The 27,855-nt window shown below is 42.9% G+C and overlaps 1 protein-coding gene across 4 annotated transcripts in view; it reads right to left on the bottom strand.

The window, feature by feature from the left end:
• Window positions 1–27,855, bottom strand: part of LOC147013560 (myomesin-1-like) — a 252,103-nt gene that overhangs the window by 77,947 nt on the left and 146,301 nt on the right. For all 4 annotated transcript variants that reach the window (XM_085855453.1, XM_085855456.1, XM_085855454.1 and 1 more), the window contains 6 exons: window positions 27,853–27,855; window positions 26,556–26,692; window positions 20,116–20,260; window positions 16,429–16,488; window positions 16,191–16,258; window positions 14,395–14,508 (listed from right to left, as the gene is read on the bottom strand). The exon at window positions 27,853–27,855 is cut by the window's right edge and continues 42 nt beyond it. In XM_085855453.1, the coding sequence (XP_085711579.1) occupies window positions 14,395–14,508; window positions 16,191–16,258; window positions 16,429–16,488; window positions 20,116–20,260; window positions 26,556–26,692; window positions 27,853–27,855 (527 nt within the window). The remainder of the gene's footprint in view (window positions 1–14,394; window positions 14,509–16,190; window positions 16,259–16,428; window positions 16,489–20,115; window positions 20,261–26,555; window positions 26,693–27,852) is intronic.

The following is a 27,855-nucleotide window of genomic DNA, read 5'->3' as shown; positions in this document are numbered from 1 at the left end:
GCCCTTTCCTTGCTCTGTCCTACCCAGGTTTTTGCATGGTGCACGGGTCTACTTTTTGTGAAACTCCCATAGTAGATGCTCACTGCTCACCTCCAACAACTTGTTTTGTCAACAAGAGTTACATGTGGTTGTTGGTGTTGTTGTGGTTCTTTGTTGGTTGTCAATTTTTGAAATGTGAACCCATTGGTCAGACAGCTGCCAGAACTCACCCACATTTGGCACTTGACTCCATCCACCATGGCACCCAGACAAAATAATATGGCCATCATCATGGTCTTCTGGTGGGCCGAAGACATCAGGCCTGTTGGCCACCGCTGATTATCCACTGCCCAGATTTGTTGCGTCAGATTTCCATTGGCTTTGTTTGGGTCAAGTGTTACGATGAGGGACCCCAAAAAATCTAATCATATGTCGAATATAAATTATTATTAAGGTTTAATCAAGAGGAGTTGAGTGGACAAAGGAGGAGAAAAATATATATTTTGTGTCACAGGTTGTGCCCACAATGTGGTCATTCTTGTTTTCCCTCACCTGAAAAACTAACTTCCTCAATATGTTCAATCCCATTTTCCCCTCCAGGACTTCAAGAAAGCTGTTCACCACCACCTCAGATCATCCCTCCTCCAAACTCATTAGTCTAACCCAAGCTCACACTTTCCTTTCCAGTTATTGTGATCCCCTCCCCCCCACCCCTCCTCTTCATTTTTTAAAACTCCATTTCTGTTTCATGCCTAGTTTTCCCTTGCTCATCTTGCTGTGTTTAAGCTTGTATCCAACTTGCTCACTCCCTGTGTCCCCCTGCCACAACCTTTATTCTCAATCTTCTCCATACCCATTCTACCTCTAACTATCCCTCCCTGATGACCCTGTACACGCTGCTGTTGGTGTTTTTCCCCCTTTTGCATGATGTTACCTCTGCCACCGAAGGTGGATGGAGGTTATGTTTTCACCCCTGTCTGTCTGTCTGTCTGTCTGTCTGTCTGCTTGTCTGTGAGCAGGATATCGCAAAAAGTTCTGGAAGGATTCAGCCAAATTTTGTGGACAGGTTCGGTGTGTGATGACCACGAAATGATTGGATTTTGGTGAAGATCCGGATCCGGATGCGAGAATTTTTTCAGTGGTTCTTCTCCATTGAGAGATAAGGCCAAAAACGATGCAGTATATAGCACGATATCTCAAAAAGTTATGGATGGATTCGGACGAAGCTTGGTGGACAGGTTGGGTGTCTGCCAAGGACGAATTCATTCGATTTTGATGAAGATCCGGATCTGGATACTCACATTTTTTTCAGTGGTTCTTCTCCATTGAGAGATAGGGCCAAAAGCGATGCAGTATATAGCACAATATGTCAAAAAGTTAGGGACAGATTAGGACTAAACTTGGTGGACATGTTGGGTGTGTGACAAGGACGAATTGTTTCAATTTTGGTGAAGATCTGGATCTGAGAATTTTTAAAGTGATTCTTCACCATTGAAGAAAATGATGTTCTGGAAAGCACAGTATTTGAAAAAGTTGTGGACAGATTATGACAAAACTTTGTGGATGGGTTGGGTAGGTAACGAGAACATCCATCATGGGATACAAAATGTAAACTGTTTAGCCTGGTGGAGGTATGCACTCTACTGAGTGCCGTTCTGTGTTGTAGCTCTTCATCGGGCCTCGACTCATCTTTGTAGACAAAAAAAAATCGTTGAAGCTGTGATGGAATAAATCTGTGTCATTTTGTATAATCATTGCTTTTTCTCTTGATTGACAATCAAATTGCACATTGCACCACATAAGGGCTGACGTTGTGGATCTCTATATTTCATGGTGATGTCATCTCAAGCTCACGGTTGAACTGGTATGTACTACTGTTGATTTTGAATGATTAAAACACCCACCATAGACTAGTTCCTACTCTGGCATCAGTTTACTAGAAATTCAAGTTGTAGGCATTCTTTGCCAAAATCTGGCAACTACTTTTTTCTTAAGGATTTTGATCTGCCAAATCCAATGAGCCCGGTTGCCAAACTTTGTGACCTCGTTTTTATATCCAAAATGGCCACCATTCTAAAAAATAGCATTTTAAAACATCACATAACTTTTCAACCAGTTGGGCTAGAAAGACTATGTTGGAGTCTATTTTTACTAGTTTTTGGTAATCTAAATTGATTAGAATGGGTGTTTGGACGATGCGGGGAACAGAAAAGAACGGAACTTGACAGAAAGTCGACTTGAAGCAGATTCTGCAACACAAGCTAGCAGAGGTGCCTCTATCACTCGCAGATGGAACTGGGAAGATGTGCACCAATAACAAGGCTATACTGATGCAGTCCTGATGGATGACATCATTTGCACACCCATCCTACAAGAGCCAGACAATACCCTAATCATCGATGACCAAGCATGTGCTATGGATATTGGTAAGTCCACCAACATGTCGACTTTTGTAGAACTTATGTATTCTGATGTATTCTGAGCTTCAGTATTGGGTTCAGGATCAGGTGTGTCCAGGATTGATGTGGTGTTCGATTGTTACAACAATTTTTCAACCAAAGACACAACATGGAACATAAGGGCAAAAGAGGTGTGTGCCATCCGATGAGTCATCAACAATAGCATGCCACTTCCTGCTAAATGACCCCTACTTTATTAATCCCCCTTAGAACAATCAAGACCTACAGTGGTTGTATGTTGAGCGTGTGCCGATTACTCCTCCGGAGGACAAGACAATAGTTGTCTCTGGATGTTTCAAGAAGAGCACCGAGTTGCGGTGCAACACTGAGCTCAACATAAATGCATTGTCCGGTGAGCACCAGGAGGCTGATACCCATATACTTCTTCACTGTGCGAGTTCACAATCCAACTCAGTAGTGGTCATCGTTCAGGATACTGACATGTTCTTGTTCCTATTGGCGCGTTACGCGAACCTGCACTTTGACAGATTATGGCTCAAATGTGGGACCCAGAAGAAGCCAAAGTATGTTCATGAAATCATGAAATCTGGACTAAGTTCACACCCTCACATCACACTGAGCAGAATTTTAGACTTTAGTGCCTAAACAGGCTGCAATACCGTGTCTTATCTATATGGACAAGGAAAGAAGACTGTGTGGAGAACATTTCTTGAGAAATGGCTTGTCTGACCTACTTGCTAACCTCAGAGAAGGTGATCTTGACCAGGCCACAATCAAAATGGCTGAGCAGTTCCTCTGCAAGATGTAGAGCAGTGGTGGTGCAGAGACTTGTGATAGCCTCCATGTGTGCTATTTGAAAAGTGCAGGTCAACTGACTTTTTGCCCCCTAGAAGCAATGCAGCAAAACTGCAGATACAGCAGTCTCATTACCAGACAATGGTATGGAGACAAGCCAATGAGGTCACTCCAAATTTCCCATCCCCTCTCGACTATGGATGGATTGGAATTGAGGGCAAGTTGCAGCACAACTTCATGACACTGAAGCCATTCGTGAAAGGATGCACAACCATAATCACATGTGCTTGTAAAGGGCATTGCATGACCAGATGTGGTTATAAGAAATCTGGTCAAAAACGTATGGCACTATGCCAGTGTAGGGAGCAAGGAAACTGCAACAATTATTGGGTTAGGAGAAGTAATGATCCCTTGAAATATGTTCTCTATGTACTGCATGGATGTTCTCTCTTAATATATGATAATTGAAACCAAGCAGTTGAATACACATAACAATGTCACACTCTTTTTTAGTCTTTATTTACAAAACTACAAACTAGTTCCAAACTATTCCAATTTGGACTGGAAGATTTTAAATGTATACAACTAACTACTATGATCCTCTTTCCATTATTGTGTACTACAACTAACTACTATTTTAAATGTGTACAACTAACTAGTATGATCCTCTGAAAGTTAGGTCAGGCCAGATTAGATCTGTGACTTGCTACAGGTACCATGTAAAGCTGTACTAACCTGTTCCATGGTCCGGTTGTCGGTGACTAAACCGTCTCCTCCACCAGGTTTCTTGGTGAGGAGGGTCTTTGGATATGGACACCCAGCAGGATTAAAAACAAAACCTGTCAAAGGGCGGAGGAGCTCCTTGTGAGCCAACGGCCATCCATATCTAGTGTCCAACTGTGTCTGCGGACGTCCTCCTGCAGTTGGGTTACTTCTTATTAGGAGGTTGGTGGCAGGATTTGCACTCCGGCCACCGTAAAACCCTTCATTCCGCAAAACGCAAAAACGCAAAGAAATCTGAAAACCCACTCTGTGGGAGTACCTCCTGTGCAGCTTCCCTTCGCAGGGCAACTCACCGGATGACGGGATTGGGGCAAAGCCTTCGGGACCCCCAATCTTTGATGATAGGAGGGAAACCATGGGGTAACATTCCCGGGTCAGATTGCAGGAGTATGTGTTGGAGTGGTGCTGAGGTGTCGTCCACCAGACGGCGGTCTCCTTGGGTTAACCTGAAGTGGTACCTTCGGGTGGGTGCCTGGAATGTCCTATCCCTAAGAGAGGATGATCACCTGTCTCTGTTATCATCTGAGCTCAGGCGTTTGGACATCGGTATTGCAGCACTCTCTGAACATCGGAGACCGGATTGCGGCGAGATCATGGTGGGCGGTTACACCTACTATTGGTCTGGTCGCTCTGATGGTTACCATACCCAAGGAGTTGCTGTAGCTGTGTCCAATAAGCTGATTCCAATGATAATTGAGGTAACACCGGTCGACGAGCGTATTATGAGACTAAGGATTCGTCACTCCTTAGGTGTCATTTCCCTGGTCTCTGTTTATGCTCCGACTGAGGCGAGTGATTTTATTGTGAAAGATGCATTCTACGCCACGCTCGAGTCTGTGGTTGATCAGTGCCCCAGACGAGATACACTTCTAGTCTTGGGGGATTTCAATGCATCGACTGGAAGTGATAGGGATGGTTATGAGGTGTGTGTTGGTCCCCATGGGTCAGGAACTATGAACCAGAATAGCATCTAAGTTGAAGAAACTCTGAGGTTGGAGCTTAAATCTGGGAGAATGGTACTATCCCAGCCTTGGCTGGATTTTGGCAAGGTCAAGGATGAGAAGGTCACTGAGGAGTTTGTGAACAGGCTGAGTGGGGATTTTGGAGGTCTGGCAGTTTTGGGGAATCCTGAAGAGTTGTGGAGTCCCTTCAAGACCACCATCCTTGATGTTGCCGGTGGATGTCTTGGAACTCACCGTAGGGCAAAGAAGAATTTTGTCTCTCGAGGGACACTGGATACCATTGACCAGAGTCGCAGGGCCAGGCAGGCTGAATGGCAGAGCTGAGCTGTTCAGGGAGCTGAGGCGTTAAACTGTACGTGCGCTAAGGGTGGACAAGGAGGCCTATGTGCGAGGAATCTGTGAGGGGGTAGAGCATCACCTGTGGTCAAGTGATTCTCATCCTTCTTACAGGGGAATTCACACATTGCGTTCATCCAAGCCCATCCCTCGGTGTACTACAGTCAGAGCAGAGGGTGGTAGGCTCTTGACAGAGGAGTCTGAAGTGAAGGCCCGCTGGGCCGGTTACTTTGAGCGGTTGTACCAGGCTGATCCCCCAGCTGTCGAGTTGGACCTCAGTGGTGTTACAATCCCTGTTGCTGACCCTCCAATCAACTGTGGTCCACCTTCGCTTGTGGAAACACAGGCTGCAGTGAACCGGTTGAAATGGGGTAAAGCTCCAGGGATCTGTGGCATCCATGCTGAACTTTTCAAGGCTGGTGGAAATGCTGCACTCGTGTCATGGCATGCAGTTCTTTGCTCTGCCTGGAACACAGGCATCATCCCAATTGACTGGAAGAGGGGCCTTGTTGTACCTCTCTGGAAAGGGAAGGGTGATCGCCAAGACTGCAACAACTACCGAGGGGTGACGCTGCTCTCAGTGCCGGGCAAGGTCTTTGCTCGGATAATTCTAGATAGGGTTCGCCACCATCTGCTTGAGCACCAGCGTCCAGAGCAATCAGGCTTTACACCAAAGAGGTCAACGATTGACTGTATCCTTGGTCTTCGGTTCCTCACTGAACGCAGACAAGAGTTTCGGCAGGGGCTGCTTGCAGCCTATGTTGATCTCTGTAAAGCGTTTCATTCAGTGAATCGGGATGTCCTCTGGAGGATTCTCAGTCTTCGTGGGGTGCCACCAAAACCGATTGATCTGATGTCTGAACTCTACTCTGGTACTGAGAGTGCTGTGAGATGTGGTGGTGCCATCTCTGACTTATTTGCAGTTGTTACTGGAGTTCGTCAGGGGTGTGTACTGGCCCCCACACTTTTCAGCACTTGTATGGACTGGATTCTAGGGAGGATGTCGGAGAGATCAAGCTGCAGTGCATTGTTTGGGAATGTCAAGATCTCTGACCTTGATTTCGCAGATGATGCAGTCATCTTTGAGGAGACTTTAGATAACCTTTCGGGGGCCCTCGAGGTGCTGAATGAGGAGTCGGAGCCGCTGGGATTACGAATTTCCTGGGTCAAAACTAAGATCCAGGCTTTCAATGACATCTTGGATGCTGCTGTCCTGTCTGTGCCTATTTATGGTGAGCATGTTGAGGTCGTAGAGAGATTCACTTTCCTTGGCAGTGATATTCATGTCTCTGCTGGCTGAGAGTCAGAGGTCAATAGACGTCTGGGTCGGGCCTGGGGAGTCATGGATTCACTGGATAATGGGGTGTGGCGCTGCCGGTACCTGTGCGGGAGGACGAAAGTCTGAGTCTTCAGGTCCTTGGTGCTTCCAGTCTTGCTCTATGGATGCGAGACTTGGACTCTGACCAAGGATCTGAGACGGAGACTTAATTCCTTTGGTACCAGGTCTCTTCGGAGAATCCTTGGCTATCGCTGGTCAGACTTTGTGTCCTTTGAGCGGTTGCTGAGAGAGACTGAAATGAGATCTGTTACCTGCATAGTCCATGAGCATCAGCTGCGGCTGTATGGAAATGTGGCTCGTTTTCCTGACGCTGATCCTGCTCACCAGATTCTCTCAGCAAGGGAGTCTCCTGAGTGGAGGAGGCCAATGGGCCAACCACATGCCTCGTGGTTGCAGCAGGTTGATCGGCATCTCAAGGAGATGGGGATGGGCCAGGCATCTGCCTGGGGGATGGCCAGACGGATGCCCCTGGAGTACCAGCGGAAAGTGGACACAGTGACGTGCTGCTCTGGCACATGCTACCATATCTGATCTGACCTCTTTCCATCCTTGCCATTTCAAAACGATGAGATTTTCATTATATTTGCTTGTGGCTGTCATTTTGATTTTCAGGATGATCTTCTTCTCAAATCATCCAAACTCCCATTCTAATAAATTTAGAATGACAAAATCGGTAACAATAGACCCCAAGATTGTCTTTCTAGCGCTAATGGTATAAAAGTAATGTGATGTTTTCAAATGGTTTTAGCATGGCGGCCATCTCAAAATCGGCCATTTTGGATATAAAAACAAGGTCAGAGAGTTTGGCAACTGGGCTTATTGGATTCAGCAGGTGAAACTCCTTTTTTAAAAAAGTGGTTGTCAGATTTGGGCAAAGAATGCCTGCTAAATTGCTAAAGTATAACCTCGTCTTCCAGTTTCAATTCTATAGCAGAGGTTCTTAAACTTTTTTGCTGTTCATGCCAACCTCTTTCTCAGAAACAGTATTTTTTTTGCATTTCAAATATAATTTTATTTTCGCAGCCGACATAATATTCTAAAAGCAACATATTAGCAGAATACCGCTATAACTCTATGGCGATGTAAACTTGAACATAAAAGAACATTTTATGACTCACCTTTGTCTCAGTGAGGAGAGTGAGCCCATTTGTAGTATACAAATTGGGTTATTTTGCTTTGATGTGGGAGAGATTCAATCATAAATTAGTCTATAAATTGAAGATCAGTCAATGAAGATGCTCTTTCGCCATTTGGGATTATTCAGCATGACCTCTCCAAGCTTGAAACTCGGATTTTAATTTTTAAAAGTTTTAATTGCCATCTCTGAGACGTCATCGGTAACAACCTTCCGAAAACACTCCCAGGCAAATCACACAATTAGCACTGTAATATGGAAACTGTACAAAACTTCCAGTCTTGAACGGTATTTATCCTGATTCACTTATTTGTTTCAGCAGATTTAATATGGCTGCAATCTACAGGGACTAATAATAATGTACATTATAAAAGGAGCCGTGTCTGTCTGTTTGTCTCTTACAAACCGAGTGTTTGTAAAGACATTTGGGATCTTCATGATAGCTACATAATAGCTCCAGCTGTTAAGGCTTCAAATAAGTTTGTAAAAAGTTTTATGTGGAGGTTTTATTAAGAGTTAGGCATTGATACGGTTACTTTCCCCTGTATAGGAAATAGCACATATGTTCCTTGTCATAAGTCGCTCCAAGATATTATCTCTGAACATCAGGAATTTTTAGGTAATCATTTCGGTATTAAATGTAAAGAGGTAAATCTTTGTATTCTTCGGCTTTTGTGGATTCCTAAGCTTCTTAAGAACCCGTGCAAGTATAGGTTTATAGCGGGTGCCAGGCGGTATTCCACCATCAAACAGTTATCGGTTATAGTTTACTCAGGATTACAAGTTGTTAGAGAACAGTTCAGGAAATATTGTTTAGCAAATGAGAAGAATTCTGGTATTAACACTTTATGGAGCATTAAATCTTCTTTAGAGTTCTTAGATGGAATTAGATTCCTCAATAAAAAGTGAGGGATTCACTCTTCAAAGTTATGGAAAAGGTTTTTAACTCTTTTAATAAGTTTTTATGTGTCAGGTTTGATAGAGCATTCTTTTATAAAAATAAATACTCATGTTTTCATTGTTTTGATAAGCAGAAGTTTAAGGATGCTGTTATTTTTATTTAATTTAATAATTTTGTGTCTTTTTGTGTGATAATGTTTCAACAGGTGAAGGATATTCCCATGGGTGGGAATTGCAACCCCCTACTAGCGAACATTTTTCTTATTTTCTGTGAATTTTCATTCATGCAGAAACTGATGAAGGAGAAAAAAATTAGGATTCGCTAAAATATTATTGTGTTTGTGGGATAGATAGTGGAACTTCAGAGTAAAGGTAGGATTGTATAGAGGAGCATGGTCCGTGGACGAGCAGGAGACACTTCGATGTAATTTAAGTAGGGAAAACTGTCAGCTTAAGTTGTTATGTCACCGCATGGAGTGAGGGGGAGGGGGTGCTGTGTTAATTAGATAGGGATTAAGGCTCATTTCTGCCAGTATGGGATTGCCCTTTTTTTTTGTGTGTGTGACCTTTTCCTTTTCCTACGTTTTTGCATTGACAAAGCCAGCTGTAAAAAGGAACGACGCTTTAACAACAACTGGCAGGCCATGCCCTGAGGTTTGGGATTGGTCCGTGGATGTCAGAAAGTGCGATAGTGTGGACACGGCAGTCAGAACACATCGGACTTCTCTGGCTCTCCTCTCGGCACGACGAAATAGCAGCGCGATTTTCGTGTTCGTGCTGTGTGAATTTGTCCGCGTGCTGGAGCAAGACGCTAGCCATTACTGTTCGGCTGAGTCGTGAAGTTGTAAGTTTCTGAGGAGAGGAGAAAAGAAGAGCGCGCCTTGAAGGCCTTATCTCAGGGCCTCAGAAATTGTCTATCGAGTGGTGAGCGGACATGATGTAAAGGCCCTGTCACACCTTGACGTTTTAGCCAGTGTATGGCAAGGTATCAAAATATATGTAAAAAGCTGGTGTACGCTGAACTATTGATGTTTTTTTTCCAGTTTTCGACATATTCATAACGAGTTGGATGTATGCATAACGTATTAGTAACGTACACAGAACGTTTTGATAACATATAGATAACTTATACCAACGAATGCTTAGCGTGCTGTCGGCGTTCACAACCTATGCCCAACGATAGTCTAACTTATGCATAGCGCGGCAGCGTATCACCGACGATCACATGGCGTAGCCTATTAATAGGCTGCGGCTCGACGATTCAAATCATATCCGCACTAGACATCGAAGTGTCAAGCCGCTGTCACACCTTGACGTTTTAGCCAGCGTATGCCGACGTATGAAAAATTTGCCGAATACGCTGGCACACATCGAATACGTTATCGGTAAGTTTTGTATACGTTAAGAGCACGCTGAAGCATGCTGGCATACGTCGTAGTACGCCGAGTAGGTCGACAGATTTTAAGCATGCTGAAAATTTTTCGACATATGCCAGCATATGACACACGTTCCGTATATGCTGCCCATAAGTTGTAGGCACGTTACGCGATCGTTGACACACGTCGACACACGTTACTTGTAAGTTACTCATAAGTCGAAACATGTCGAGGTAATGGTTAGCGTCAGTATTTTTTTTTTTTTGGCGTCAAACTCCATTTTTTTTTTCCGGCATGACGGTGATGTTGACACTTCGATTTCTAGTGCGGTTATGGTTTAAATCGTTGAGCGGCAGCCTATTAATTATATTATATTATAACTGCACTAGAAATCGAAGTATCAACATCACCATCACGCCGAAGAAGAAGAAAAAAAACAAAAAAACAGGGAGTCTGGAACACTGACGCTAACCATTACCTCGACGTGTTTCGAATTATGAGTAACTTACAAGTAACGTGTGTCGACGTGCGTCAGCGATCGCGTAACGTGCCTACAACACGTTACTCATAGGTTAGAAATAAGTTTCGGGTACGCTAAACATTACCTCGACGTGTTTCGACTTATGAGTAACTTCCAAGTAACGTGTGTCAACGATCGCGTAACGTGCCTACAACTTATGGCCAAGCATATGCGGAACGTGTGAGTCATACGCTGGCATACGTCGAAAAATTTTAAGCATGTTAAAATTTGTCGACGAGCTCGGCGTACTACGACGTATGCCAGTGTACTACGACGTATGCCAGTGTACTACGACGTATGCCAGTGTGCTCTTAACGTATGCAAAACTTACCCATAACGTATTCGACGTGTGCCAGCGTTTTAGACAAATTTTTCATATGTCGGCATACACTGGCTAAATCGTCAAGGTGTGACAGGGCCTTAAGGGAGGAGCGGGGTCGGCAGGTTCATTCGTGAAAAGAAGCTGCACGGTGGTTGGTGAGCCTTGGCATTGAATACTGCCACACAAATACCTCACACACGTTTCCCGCACAGAGAGTGGCTAGGTGCCATTTTCGGGTGCGCTTTCCTGTGCAGGATGACGCGGTTTGGTCCCCAAGTTCCTCAAAGATCATATCTGGACACCTAGCTAAGTGCCAGAATAAAGGAAGGGATTTCCTTTTGTTTTATCTTTCCCCTTGTCTGAATTTAAGTCCGTGTGGAGACGTCTGGAAATTATCTTTAGTTCACTACACGTTTTTATTATTACGCTTTGATTTATTTGCATTATAAACATTTGATTTATGTTCATTAAACCCTATTTATTAAGAATATCTTGTGTCTGTCTATTCGTTGTGGGTTCGAGGACAAACCCTTGTGCCTCTGTCTGCTATGCGTCCTTGCAACCCTCCATCCTGTGCGCGCGATAATCCCCAAGGATCACATGTTCGCCTCCAAGGTAGCAATATTCAGCTATCCGTCCAGGTCGGTCTTAACCGCCCCGTTCACGACAATTGGGTCGGGGTAATTGACTTAACCCGGCGTGGAAACGACCATATTATCTCATACACGTCGTTATATTGATGATATTTGTATGGTTAACTATAATTTTTTTGTTCGGCAGCTTCACAAGATTTATCCAGATAGCCTGATTGTAAACAGGAGGGTTGATGATTGTGCAGTTACTCCATATCTAGATGTGTTGGTTAGAGTTGGACAGAATGGTTTTAGTACGAGTGTATATCATAAAGTTGTTGATTTCAGTTTCCCTGTAGTCTTGTACACCTTTCCAGGAAGCAATATACTAATCAAAATCGGTTGCAATGTCTTTTCATCTCAGATATTTAGATTTGCAAGAATTTGTCCAGCAAAGGATGATTTTGCGTAATGTGCTGAGAAGGTTTTTTTCCCCATCATGTTAAACAAAGGATATTTGGCTGATTGTTTGATCAGGTCTTGTGAGAATGTCTTTGGACTCCATCATCACCTTTTATTTAAGTTTGGTTGATTTTTATGTAAACAAGTTCCTATTGCATTGCATTTTATATAATAATAATGAATTAATTATTTTAGTGAAGTAAATTATTTAATTAATATTATTGATTAAACATATATATATATATATATATATATATATATATATATATATATATATATATATACTGTATATATATATATATATATATATATATATATATATATATATATATATATATATATATTCATAGATGGTATTAAATAATGGAGGTGTTTAGATAAAAATAAAATACATAAATATTCTTTATAAAATACATTATAAACTAGAAGGGCACTCAGTAGAGTGCATGCCTCTGTCCTGTAATGCCTGATCCATGACAACATATCTGGCCCAATACATTTTTGAGAGATCGTTCTACATTTCATTTTTTGCCCTATCTCTCAATGTTGAAGAATCACTTTAAAAATTCCAGAAGTCGGATCCGGATTCGGATCTTCACCAAAATCTCATCAGTTTGGCTTTGTCACACACTCAACATGTCCACCAAGTTGCATCCGGACCCGTCCACAACTTTTGAAATATCGTGCTATATATTAGTTTAGCCCTATCAATGATGAAGAATCGCTTAAAAATTTTTCAGATCCGAATCCGGGTCTTCACCGAAATTGAATCAATTCTTCCTTGTCTCACACTCAAAAATCAACATGTCCACCAAGTTTCATCCGGACCTGTCCACAACCTTTTGACATATCGTGCTATATATCCTTTTTGGCCCTATCTCTCAATGATGAAGAATCACTTCAAAAAATTCTAGTATCCGGATCCGGATCTTCACCAAAATCTAATCAGTTCGTCCATGTCACACACTGAAACTGTCCACAAAATTTAATCCGGATCCGTCCACAACTTTTTTAGATATCCTGTACACAAACAGACAGACAGACATACAGAAAGGGGTGAAAACATAACCTCCATCACCTTCGGTGGCAGAGGTTATAAGCTAAAATAATTTATTGTTGGTTGCTAAAATACGCAGTGCAGAATGTTAGAGTAGGTTATTGATGACAGTTTGAAAATTTGAATGACAGTTTGAGTCCATGGTTAGATGGAGGTGCTGTGTAATGGACATTTCTGCAAGGTAAAGTGTTTATTGCTTTATATATTATCATATGAAGTGGTGTATGATTAAAGTTATTCATATGTAGTAATACTTCAAATAAAACTAATAATTAAATAAGTTTGAATAAGGATATTGTATTGTTGTGTTGACTGACTGTCTGGACACAACTTTGAGGTTGTGGGTCCATTGATGTTGAGTAATCTACTGATGTGGACCTGCCACCGGAGTTGTGGATCCGCCGTTTGGAGAGGTTCTGGGCTGATAGGATTGAAACCTCGATGATAAATGGTGCCCAGCTGATGATCCGGGCAGTTGGGAAATTAGTAAATTGCTTATAAGTTAAGGTTATAACTTCAAGTGTGTGTGTGTGTGTGTGTGTGTGTGTGTGTGTGTGTGTGTGTGTGTGTGTGTGTGTGTGTGTGTGTGTGTGTGTGTGTGTGTGTGTGTGTGTGTGTGTGTGTGTGTGTTGTTATGTCTGGCTTCCTTCTTGGGACTATAGTGCAGTTATTCATGTTTATTTTGATTGAGAACAGATTAACGGATTTCAATGAAACCAATGACGGTGGATTCAGGGAACTCCCAGGAAGCTATTTGTGATGCGAAATAAATAAATAAATAAATAAATAAATAAAAAGACAGTTTGTGTGTGGGTACCTGGGCACACGTGACGAAACTGCAAATGCCAACTTGCGACGCTGGTTATCCCCGCAAGGAGAGTAGGATTTCCCAAGAATCCTTTTTTGTTCTTACCCCATAGATTAGCCAACGCAGCAAAGAATTGTATTCCCATCAGCGAAGTCCCAGGCTTTATATGTGAGTAATAATAATAATAATAATAATAATAATAATAATTAATAGGAGTTCCCTTGCAAGGAGCTTCAATGTAAGAAAAGGCCTTTCAGCCCATCAAGCCTGTGCAACATCTTTCCAACTTGTGTTGGAGAGTTTCTTCTTGCCTCAACAGCCTGCACAATGGTTGCCAAGTTATGGTTGTTTGTCTGTGCTCTATCCTTTCCATGCTGAATGACAAGCAAGGAAGCAGCATGTACCATTTAAAAAGTCTTTCGTATGACTCGGCCAGAGTTTGAGCTGCTCACCTCATTCTTGAGAAAGGTTAGTGGAGGCACGTTTGTTTTGTGTTGCTAACTGAATGGTTAAATCCTTGGTTTCATTCAAGGTTGGGGGACTCAATGTGGACTCGTATGATTTTACTACCAACCGCAAACACAACACAAAACAACACAGTTGACCAGTTTGGAAGTTGACAAAATACCTGAGATATGAGCAAGCTGCAGAAGCCGTAGTTGAAGTCGTGATCTTCATCAACCATGACCTGTTTGTCATCTTTGAACCATAACACACTGGTCGTATTCTTGATATTCCCCACCTGGATCCAAGAACGTGGTCAAAATATCATAATCAGTTTTATGATGAACTACAGCCTCAATCACAAACATTGTGACTTAACCAATACACGTTCTATGAGGAAAATGATGACATTTAGTTATCGACATTCGGGGAACCTTAATCTGGGGGTTTTGCATTTGGAGTAGATTAACAAATGGTCATAAAGCGCTGAATTGCATCCATCCCACTGGGGCATGATTTGGGAGATGGTCCAAAAAAACATTGGGGGCAGCTAAAATTCTCATCCCCCATCCCCTTTCCCTTCTTTATACATTCAACTTGTCTGTCTCTATGCAATTCTCTTGTTGACCATCTTTATATAAAAGTTCCTTACAATTTCAACCAATCCTCTATTTACGAGTACATACGTTGAAATTCCTCGATGGTTATGCTCGGGTGTGAGTGTACGAATGTTTGTATCCGTCTGCATGTGTTATGAACGTTTGAAACCACAAATGTTTTGCAAATCGAAGGAATTCTATAATGTCTGCGAACCCATCTTCCTCTGTTATTCTGCTCTTCCATGAGCCTTGATATATGTTAATAAAAAGATGTTTACACAAAATAAATTGAAAGAAGTATCCATGCCCGATGTGCTGTGCACGGGACAAAGGTGAGACCTATGCCATTTCTCGGAGAGGCAACACCTGAGAATATTAAATCAATTCAAACACAAGAGATTTGCATGACAAAAATAGAGCTGCCAGTTAGTAGAAATGGCTGCATCAATCGCACACACTCGAGGAATCACACAAGGAACGTCAACACAGGAGGAGGCCATTAGGCACAACAAGCCTGCACAATCCTGCCAACACTCATATTACCCCTCTAACCCCACTTATTGGTACCTATCCAATTATAGTTTAAATCCATCCACTCTCTCTGCTGCCTTATAAACCACACAATCAGATCGCAATCACCTCCTGTCCAATATATATATATATATATATATATATATATATATATATATATATATATATATATATATATATATCCATCCATCCATTAGGACCATACTCTGTGCAGAGCGTTGGTGCCGCCGAAGCAGTCTCCTTGGCTATTGGGAACAATCCTGGACGGGTCGCCACTCCGACACAGTATACCAGCATGTTGGCACTCATTTTGCCGACCTCAGAAGGATGACAGGCCGAGTTAACCCCACCTGGTATTAATTCAACAGCTGAGCGGGATTTGGACTCAGGACCCTAGGATCCCAAGCCCACTATCCTTACCATTAAGCCAATACCAGGCACATACATATATATATATATATATATATATATATATATATATATATATATATATATATATATATATATATATATATATATATATATATATATATATATATATATATATATATATATATATATATATATATATATATATATATATCGACCCATCTGCTTCAGCTGATCCTCATAGCTTACTCTCGCTCGGCCCTGAATCAATCTCGTTGCCCGATGCTGAATCCTTTCTATGGCAGCTTAGTGTCTTTTTCAGATTTGCTGATCAAACCTGTACACAATATTCTAGATGAGGCCTCACTAAGAACTGGTACAGAGGAACTCTTTTGATTTATAATTTATCCCCCGAAGAATACAACCTACACATGACAGTGCCAAAATCACCAGTGGTATGGATGGACTTGTGATCACATACCTTGGCGAAGAGTTTGACATTGCACTCTTGCGTCACCTCCCAGGTCAAGGGTTCGGTGAAATGAGGTCCTTTGGAAGAAAACAGCAATATTTTTCACCAGCTGATCAGTGTACGTGCTCTAACTTATTTTGCACATGTGTGGGATCATTTGCTAATGAATGCAGTTTTCATCATGTAACTGTAACAGTTTAAGGGGACCTGTGTCAAGTTTGCCCTTTCATTCTTGTTTCTTAATTACCTTGCTCTCTCTGCCATTCCATCACCATAGTTTCACTTTCCTTCAACAGCCTTCTGAAATCTTAGAAAACACGAGGATATTCACTCCAACTTTAATGAAATCATGCCAACTCGCTTGCACTTCAACTTGTAAAACTAAAAATGGTTTGAGATAACGTTAAAATGGTTTGTTACGTTTTTTGTTCCTTGGCCTCTCATTGAGAAACGTAAAAGGATGAAGTGGGAAATTCCTCTATACTCAGTGGAATATTAGGGGCTGGCAGGATGAACATAAGGTATGCACACCACCTCTGAGCTGTCAAGCCCTGGTTTGAATCATGACCCAGCTTTAAACTGTCATCCTGGTGTTTCACAGGTTGTGTTGTTCGTCTTTCGGCTGCTCCCGTTAGGGGTCGCCACAGCGGATCATCCGTTATGATCCGCATACTGATTTGGCACAGGTTTTACGCCGGATGCCCTTCCTGATGCAACCCTGGTCGTCTCTTACGACACAGGGAATAAGGATTGGGTTTCGCCATGATTCTGGGCTGCCCTACACCCTCTCATAGCGCGGCCCAGTGCAGGACACCCGTCATCAAGCGATCCTCAACCCAAGCCTCGAAGTAGCCGGATTACAGGCGCACGCCACTACGCCCGGTTCTGGTGTTTCACAGGTATGGTGATTTATCAATGTGTGTGTGTCATCCCTCTGATGGATGGTAAACTGGGTATCCCATCTGCCTGCATTAGTTGGTGGACGTGAAAGATCCCACGGTGCCCTTTGTGAAGAGTAGGCGGGCTATCACTGGTACCATAAATACATTACAAACTAGAAGGGCACTCGGTAGAGCGCATACCTCCCACCCTCCAATGCCTGATCCATGAGAACATATCGGGCCAAATCAATCCATTTTTGAAATATCATGCCATATATCGTTTTTGGCCTATCTCTCAATGGTTGAAGAATCACTTAAAAAATTTAAAAACTCTCGTATCCAGATCCGGATTTGGATCTTCACTAAAATCAAATCAATTCATCCTAGTTACACACCCAACCTATCCCCCAAGTTTCATCCAAATCCATCAACAACTTTTTGAGATATGATAAAATATATCAGTTTAGCCCGATCTCTCAACGGTGGAGAATCACTGAAAAAATTATCGGATCTGGATTCGGATTCGGATCTTCACCAAAATTGAATCAATTTTTCCTTGTCACAGACCCAACGTGTCCACCTAAGTTTCATCCAAATCCGTCCACAACTTTTGGAGATATCGTGCTATATAACGGTTTTGGCCCGATCTCTAAATGGTGAAGAATCACTAAAAAAAATTATAGTAGCCAGATCCGGATCTTCACCAAAATCTAATCAGTTCATCTTTGTCACACACTCAACCTGCCCACCAAATTTCATCCGGATCCGTCCACAACTTTATAAGATGCCCTGCACACAAACAGACAGAAAGTGGTGAAAACATAACTTCCTTCATCAGCAGTAGCGGAGGTAATTACTGTGCTAACCTGCAGGGGGCACTGCATTAATGGAATAGCTATGCTCCCAACAATGATGCAACCAAAATCCCAGAGGTTGCATACAAAATGAATGAATGAGTGGAAAATTTTCAAAATTCAAAATGGGGACGTAATTAAAAATAGGACATGCACAGTGAATCATTTTCATGGGTTGTCAATATCTTTCGGTATGTAGAAATATAAATATATATTGTTGCGGTTGAGGAAATTCGCAAACCACCATTCAGGTCCCGTAGGTGAGATATCTCTGTAAGTACATGTGTAGTTAGCCCCAAACCCGTTGTTGAGAGGGAATAAATGTGATTCATTCGGGCTGCGACCCTTTGAGATAGCCGTTTTTCTGTTCTATCTTTATTTTGAACGAACCACGTCTCAACCGCCATCACACAACAACCACCAACCACAACGCTGCTTCACAACAACAACAACGCCAACAGCCACGATCTTTACCTTCACAACTCGCTCCTGCAAACATCGCATCACCGCAATTCCAAACGGCACCATGGCCATAAACTACCACCTTAAACCCTCCACCACCTTCACCTCTCCTTCTGCAGCCATTCCCGCACCACTTGTGAGCACCGAGCGTCAGGCTGTCCTGGACTCGTGCAAGACGCGCGCCGAGCCGCGAGTGCAAAATGCGGCCTTTCTGAGGAGAATTCGGATCAGGAATGCTACACGCCCACTTCTGATCCATCCAATCAGCAAGCGCGGGGCGGTTTGGCCCCGCCTCCAGGCGCGTCGGTGTAGAAATTTGCATATGGGTTCTCCTGCCGGCCTATAAAGCGCCGAGCGCAGGGCGAATTTGAGCGGTCTGTCGGGGTTCGCAGTCTGTCGGGGTTCGGAGTCTGTCGGGGAGCTGCAGAGAGAGAAAGCCTGGAGCGTGGTCGAGTCGGTTTGAGCGCAGAGTCGGCCTTGGAGGAGCGGGCAGTCAGTCTGGAGAGGTCAGAGAGCCGAGTGGAGCTCGCAGTCTGTCGGGGTTCGGAGTCTGTCGGGGAGCTGCAGAGAGAGGAAGCCTGGAGCTTGGAGCACTGAGTGGAGTCGGGAGGCGAGGGCGTACAGGTGGTTTGCTGCAGTTGGCTGAGGAGAATGGGGGAAGAGACCGAGTAGCTCGGGTCCGAGGCAAGGAAGACGGCGGTCAGCGACGAGCTCGCGTTGGAATTGCTCGTCGCGGGACCCAAGCGAGCCAGCTATCCTCTTTCCCCAGAGCATCAACAATTCCCCCCCTTTTCCCCCCGCGCTGAGATAGTGCGAAAAGGGGGCCCCGTTCCCACCCCACTCCAAGCAGTGCCAACGAAACCCGCGAAGGAGCACGAAGTCGGGGCACCGCCGCGCCGCCACATTTGCGGCTCATCACAAAGACACGGGTAGGATCCACCCGGTCTCGCGGACCTGACCGCTCTTTCAGGTCCCACGCAAATATTGGCCCACAGGCCCCGTCTGCCCCCTTGTCTTTGAGGGCGGCCCTTTTCTTTTACTTTTGAGTAAATGTGTTGTTGGTGCCGTCTGTAAAGTAAAACTGTGTAAGTGTTGTCGTGTGCACGCGTAGTCGGTTGTAGATCTGCATTGTTGTGTTTCTTTTGTTGCAATTGCTGTAGGTGCATTATGTTTAATTGTATATGTGTGCTCTCCGTGTGCCGTGGAATAAATGTGCCTCATGTTGAACTGTTTTCCCGTTTCGCTTCGTCTTTTCTTTAATTGAATCTCCATCTTGCTTCACGTAAAGGGTTGGTAGTGGGCTTAATACGCCCGATAATTAATCGGAACCGTCGAGGCCGACGATAACACCGCTCGGTTATCCCGATAGTACGGAACGGACCGCTTAAGCGGCCCGTGTCCGGAGTCGACCTGCGGCGAGGTGCGATCGCCCGGTCTACCCTCCGCATGGGTACTTAGGTAGGTGGAGTTTGGCGAACAACCCTATCCCACGCGGGGGGCCGATTGGCACGATCGTGGTGAGGCCGAAAGGCCCACCCGTGACTAGCTCCCGGCGTTAGTCCGAGAGGGTCACGACAGAATTGTCCGTCCGGTGGGCGACGTGCCGCGATTCGAGTTACGTGGTCGTTCGCACGCCGGCGGGCGCAAATTCGCAACAATATTTTAACATAAAGAAGCAAAAGACGAAAAAAGTTGCACAAAAACGACCACAAATAATCTCGTAAAAGCCACCAATACCTTCACCAATAAAAACCAGTGTGGTTTCACTTTCTGCTGCACCGTCCTTGAGCTGTACCGAGTAGGACCCTTCATCTTCAGGAAGTAGCCGATCCATCAGTATCTCCACGAGGCCAGCGTTTCTGTCGATTCTGATGTCATATTTCTGAGCACAGGATGGAAAGAGCGTTCAATCATACCTTGAGTTAACATATTAACATTGAAACGTGGACACGTACATTCATCGATTTCACTTACTCTGGTGGAAAAAAGATCATTGGCCTGTGCCAATGTCAACAACATCCAAAATTACAATAACAATATGAAGAAATACAATAACTGCAATAATGTTCGAGTAGATAATGCTTATTGTTATCCAAATGCAGGTACACACAAGGCCTTTTGCCACAATGCCAAAAAATAAATGACGACAAGGGTGTGAAATTTGCATAGTTAAAAATAATAAAAGAAGTAAATTTGATTTTGGGAGTTTTCCTAAGAACAACGACTAATTAAAATAAGACATGCAAATTACCAAAAGGAAAGCGAGAGACTGAGAATGCAATATCACCAAATTAGTCTGAGAACTATCTGTCTGAAATAAACAAAAGACCAAAAGTGTGCTGGAGTGCTTTCAGAAAATTAAGTCTTACCAGCAAACACCCGTTCCTTTGCAATGGCTAAAGGCCCGGTCACACCTTAACGTTTTAGCCAACGTATGCCGATTTTTGAATTTTTTTTCTAAAACGCTGGCACACGTTAAATATGTTATGGGTAAGTTTTGATAACATTGAGAGCACGCTGAAAAACACTGCCATACGTCGTTGTACGCTGGCTTTAAACGTTGTACTTTTTGGTTGTCCTCAAATTTTTTCATGCTTGAAATTTCACGACGTATGCCGGCGTATGACTCACACGTTCCGCTACGCTGGCCACAAGTTGTATGCACGGTCTGCGATCGTTGACAGACGTCAACACATGCTACTTGTAAGTTAATCGTAAGTTGAGACACGCCGAGGTAATGTTTAGCGTACCCGAAACTTATTTCTAACCTATGATTAACGTGTTGTTGGCACGTTACGCGATCGTTGCCACACATCGACAGACGTTACTTTTAAGTTACTCATAGGCTGAAAGACGTCGGTATAATGGATCGTCCTTGCGTCAGCGTCCACGGCCACGGCCAGGACACTTATTTGCAGCATTCTTCAAACTTTTCTTCGGCATGACGAGGATGTTCACACTTCGATGTCTAGCTTGGCTATGATTCCAATTGTCCATCGGCAGCGTCTATTTAAAATAGTCGAGTTTGAGCGTTTTAACACGTTCAGAAGAAACGCTTCAAATTTCAAAACCCCAGCGTCAAAAAACAAAGGCCAGTGACAGCAATTTAAATCGTTCATTGTAAACAATGAAAATAGCTGAGTGGTACCGTTTAAAAGTCGTTGAGTGTAAAAAAAATCCAATTGTTGAGCGCAAGCGTCTACTTTCAATAGTGGAGATGCAGCCATTTAAATCGTTGAGTTTATCATTTAAATCGTTAAATCGTTAAACGCAAGGACGATCCATCATAACCCACACCCTCCCCCTCACACTCACCTACTACTGCCAACATGAACAAACTAATACTAATACTAATACTAATACTGATACCGATACTGTTACTGCTGACATGGACATCAACTCAAAAAGGAACTCGAAAACACTGTTGGGTTCCCCTTTTATGAACACCATTTTTATATACCAATTCCCAAAACCGCTGGGAACACGTCTTTATATGGCAGTTGTAAGCTAGAAACACGTTCATTTATTTTTTTTTGTCGACCGGAAGACGTCATTGGAATACGTCTACATACGTCGATGTGTGTTGGGACTACGTAAAGAATTGGTTCAAAGCACGTCAAACATAAGTTAGAAATAAGTTTCGCGTAAAAAAGACATTACCGCGACGTGTTTCGACTTATGAGTAGTTTATAAGTAGCCTTTGTGGACGTGTGTAAGCGTCCACATATCGTGTGTAAAACTTATCCCCATCGCATGCGGAACGTGTGTCATACGCAGAGTACGTCGTAAAATTTGAACATGTTTAAAATTTCTTGACGTACTCTACTTACTACGACGTATGATAGCGTACTTCAGCGTTCTACTCACGTATACCAAACTTACTCGTACCGTATTTGACGTGCCCCAACGTTTTACACATTTTTCTTAGGTCGGCATACGCTGGCAAGATCGCCAAGGTGTGACCGCGATGTTGACACTTCCATTTCTACGGCAGTTATGATTCGAATCGTTGTGCGTCAGCCTTTTAATAGGCTACGTCACGACATCGTCGGCGATGCGTGCAACGTGCTATGCCTAAGTTAGATTATCGTTGGGCATAGGTTGTGTAGGCCGACAACAGGTTCAGCATTCGTTGGTATAAGTTATCTATAACACAACGAAACGTTCTGTGTCCTTTACCAATGCGTTATACATAAGACCAAGTCGCTATGAATACGTCCGAATCTTTAAAAAAAACATCAAAAGTTCAACGTCAGCCAGCGTTTTACATACATTTTAATATGTTGCCATCGCTGGCTAAAACGTCAAGGTGTGACCGGGCCTTAACTTGCACACTTCCATGAGGTTTCTGCAGTATCTTATTATGACTTGAAATACCGACTTCCAACAGGGGGCACCATACGATACTAACTCATGTAGAGAGAATTGAGGTCTTCCCCCATCCTGAACCACAGGGGCTATGAATGTATTTTATCACTTAAAACCAACACTCTGATGAGCAGAACCATCTGTTGTCAACTCATTCCATTCAGTGGTTCAGTTTTTGTAATGTCCTCACTTCCAAGAGTATGAATTTTTTAACCGTTTCAAAGTTCCCATAAACAACACGAGTAGAAACACCAGTTTCTAATTCATTCCGTCTAGCGATTTAGGAATGCATCGAAGTCAAACAAATACAAACACGAAAACAAACAAGCAAATAAACAAAAAACACACAGACAAACACAAACAAGCAAACAAACAAACCCACAAACAGATATAAAAACACAAACAAACCCCAAAACTAAAAATAAACCAACATATATGTATATATATATATATATATATATATATATATATATATATATATATATATATATATATATATATATATATATATATATATATATACACAAACACAAACAGATTCACAAACACAAACACACAAACAAATCCCAAAAAGAAAATGCACCAACATATATACAAACACAAACAAATAAACATACCCACAACCTATAAACACACAAACAGATAAACAAACACAAACAAACCCCAAAACGAAAAATACACAGACAAACACAAACAAACTCACAAGCTAAGAACTCACAAACAGATGTGCAAACAAACACACCCAGAAACTAAAAACACACAAATGGATATGCAAACACAAACAAACAAACCCCAAAATGAAAAATAAACCAACATGAAAACAAACACAAACAACAAAACAAACACACAAACGAAAACACACAAACAAACCCCAAAACTAAAAATACACAAACAGATTATACAAACACAAAACACACCCACAAACTAAAAACACAAAACAGATACACAAACACAAACACACCCACAAAATGAAACACACAAACAGGTGTGCAAGTTATATATTATATTCGGTGACAGTAAGACTCCTCGCATGAAACTACCATGTTTGCATGTTTCCTTCTCTTGTTAATCTATTCTTCTTCTTCTCCCTCTTATAGTAATCAGAAAATAAACTTTCTATCCTCTATCCTCTATCTGTCTATCATATCATTTTTCCATGAGTTGCAGGTTGTTGTCAAAAGGCTCCAACTATTAGTGCATTCGTGCTATTGTAGACATCACTGGGTGATGACGTCATGTGTAGGGACGTCTTTTTTCATACTTTGCATGGAAGCAAACAGGGTATTTTTACTTGTAACAATCATTGCAAATTCTGCTAAGCAAACATTGAGTTATAAGTGACACGTCACTGTCTCGCAGACAGAAAGTAACTGCGTTTGACGTCCCACAATTTTTTTTTTTGATCAAATATTGTTGTGGTGCCAGGTTCGGTGGCGAGGACAACCGCTAGATGGAGCATTGGGCCGTCTCCCACCGAACACCGGAATTGAAGGTCGTAACCTTCGGATAACTCCGAAGGTCATGGGTCCCTTAGTGGACCGTGGACGCCAATATTTCGACGGCGTGGGGTAGGGTTAATTGTCTAATTCCAATTTACCGAAGTACCCACGCCGTCTAACTACCGGGAAAGCCACACCCTCGCCGACTTTGTCCGAACCGAGTCGCTATTACCGACTCGGATCCGGCGTAACCGAGGGGGATTACCAAAGCCTGCCGGACCAAATGAACAATTTACAGCACAAACGGCCTCCCTATTTCTCAAGCCCACACCGTGCTGGGTCAATGATAGAAATTACAGGCAACGAGCTGGTGCATTTAACAGGGGTTTGTTTCGAATAATCGGGAAGAGAGAGAGACACAGAGCAGATTTAACCACGAATATAATCAAATGTACAATGATGCAAGGCACTTATACCGTTTCTACTTAAAGACTGGGCGCGCGCGCGCGCACGCACGCACGCACGCACGCACACACACACACACACACACACACACACACACACACACACACACACACACACACACACACACACACACACACACACACACACACACACACACACACATCCAAAAGAAATGGACCCCACCGAGTCTTTATTTGGTCCTCCAGCTGAGGAGGATAGTTCAGCTGGGGGGACAGAGTTCCGTAGTGTACCTGGCCACGTCGTGCGGCTTGCTGACCTGCCCCTGTGGAGCCTGGGATTCTTGGCGGGGAAGTTGGACGCTCCGACCACCAGCCCGCGCGCTCCAACACAAATCACCACGGTGGGACTCAAACCTGCATGGTCAGCTTCGCACCAAGCGCCGAGGAGAAGACTAGGGACAAAGACCGACGACCACGACAAGGAGCGCCCAGCAGGCCAGAACACAGGGGGTGACCGACCAACAACCTTCTCTCTCGCACACCACTCAATTCTCTTATTCCTGGGCGTTCTGGCTTCCCATTGGCTGGGGCGCGCGTGCGATGCTCACCCTTCGCTCATTGGGCAGAGAAAACACTCCATGCCCTTTTTTGGAGCAGGGCTACAATCTGAGGTGATGGAAGCCCCGCCCACGTCTGTGCTCGGCACACATGCGCATGAGGAAGGCCAATGGTGGCAGGATCGAAGGAGGATGTTGTTGTTGTTGTTATTGGATATTAGTTCTAACTAAAAAAATAACTCGCAGCGCACATACACTTAATTACCCATTAAACACAGGGACAGGACCCTAACTATAAACACATACTTATCGAAATAACTGAACTGCGGGGACTCTGGTTATTGTGTGCAAATGGCTGCCAGATTCGTAACAATATCATTATTTTCTTTCCTCTGCATAATATGAGAATCAACGTACCTTGATTGGGCGGTGGATATATGAAACAGCTGCCGCGATCGCTGCGGACAAAACATGCATTACCTCGTTTGAGTTGTAATCAAAATGTTACTTTGTTTCCTCAAAACGGTGTCTTCATTTAATGATAGAATATGTGTTGTTCAGTCTTCAAATGTACATGAGGCCTTTAAACCAATCAGAGCTACCTGGAGAGAAAAAGATGGTGGTGATTTCTGGATGGCTGGAGGGCGTGGCCTGTCATGGGCGGTGCTTCTGACTCACCCACAGACAGACAAACCCACAAACACAAACTCATCTTTATATATTAGATGTAGTATGATTCTCAAAGGGAAACATCCTTTGAGTCTTGAAAGGAAAATCTTAAAGCAATGTCTCCTGCCTGTTATAACATAGCGACGCAAAACCTGGACCTACAGGAAGGTACAGATGGCTCAAAGAATCTTGGAAAGATGTATGTTCTGAAGAACACGAAGAGACAGGAAAATAAACACGTAGGTGAGAGTGCAAAGAAGGGTGTGTGACATCATTGCAAAAGTAAAGAAACTAAAAAGACAATGGGATAATCACATAGCAAGAATGGATCATCGTTAGACAAAATAAATAATGGCGTGCTCCCAAGGACAAAAAAAACCCACTAAGAAGAAGACCTCTTGTAAGATGGCAAAAGGGATTCAAGAAGCTTGCAGGTGCAAGATGGATGAGAGTTGCCAGAGAGAAAGGTTTGTGAAGAAGTTTTAGGGATGAGTTCATCCAGCAGTGGATTGACAAAGGCTGATGATGATGATGATGATGATGATGATGATGATGATACACAGGCATTTTCCAATAAAATCAAATACCAATGATAAAACCACACTTACTTTATTAATCACGATTATAAAGGCAGACAGAAATTTGTGTTTAAATAGCACTGTATCACAAAGTACGTGATCATACTTTGATTGGAAGTAAAACAATGGGATGAACCTCACCTGTCCAGGGGAAATGACGTTATCATTGAAGATGCACCTTGCTTGGCACGTCGAAGAGAGGTGTTCGGCACTTGTCCACAACCTCACTCGGCCTCTGTCCTGCAATTCCACGGCCAGTCCCGATTTCAGAGGAACAACTGCAGTAAAAATGAGACACTGTAGAAGGCAACGACATTGCATATGCAACAAAACGGACAAAATTTCCTCGTTATCGAAGAAATGTATGCAATTCTAATAATGACAATGATTATAGTATTACACTACCGTTACAAATTCCATATATTCTGCAGTATTACTCATCCCTGGTCATCACAGTTCCATTTTTGGTGTTTTTGTTTTTGTCTGCAAATGCTGGGTCACTGCAATCCTTGAATGCTGAGGTTGATTTGCCTCTTTCTTTGATGGAGAACAACGTTCTCTTGGTATTGTAAATCCCTCCCGGATAATTTTTTTTTTTACTCAATGAAGGCGTCATTGCGAACGATCAAGTCATTTGACAAACTCATTTTGGTGGATTAGGCGACAGTGCTTCATCCTGAGGGATGTAAAACAGTGAGCCGTCAAAACTGTCAATGCTCAAGCATGTTCTGCTGTCATAACGTGGATGATTTTTGTTTTCAAAACAGAACAAAGATAGAACAACTTACTCCACAGTCTTGAGAGAAAAAAAAAGGACATGGGCGGGATCTGCGAGAAGCAAATTTAATTTGTCGAGGGTACAAATTTGATTTGTCCAAGTACTGCAAAACTATAGGATATTTGAAGATGCCAATAAGGTGATTTGTGTTCTTTAGTGTTCAGGTATATAATTCAATTTAAATAAAATAAAAATTTTCAAGGTTGTGGAAATTTTTTTTTCAGAAGTTTACTGCTGTTGAGGTAACTTCTTTTACACCACCTTATTAAAAACATTATATTAGTTATTCGTGCAAGTTGTTCGTCTCCTTTATGACATCCCTAAAAACAGTAAGTTTTCTGTTTGGAATGATTTTCAATTTTGTTTGACTGCCAGACAGGCAGACGGAGTAAAAATATTCTCCGACTTCTCTCTGCGGATGTACGATCGGGATGAATTCAGAGCCAAAGTAGTGCTAAATACAGGTTTGTTTTCCGATTCATTTTCCGATTCATGTTGAAAATATAGCTATCAATTTAAACAAGTTGTTCCTCGATGATAAGCTGACGTTTGTGGACAGACAGACAACCAAAGTGAACCAATTGCTTATCGTCGCTTTTCGCTTTACGCGTCTGATCCTTCTGATGGTCTTTCATGCTGAATATAATGAGGGGCAATTACCGG

Source organism: Eptatretus burgeri, chromosome 14 (genome assembly GCF_056783735.1).
Source record: "Eptatretus burgeri isolate ZD-2024b chromosome 14, Ebu_testis_v1, whole genome shotgun sequence".
Lineage (NCBI taxonomy): Eukaryota > Metazoa > Chordata > Myxini > Myxiniformes > Myxinidae > Eptatretus > Eptatretus burgeri.
This window is presented reverse-complemented; position numbering and strand designations above follow the sequence as displayed.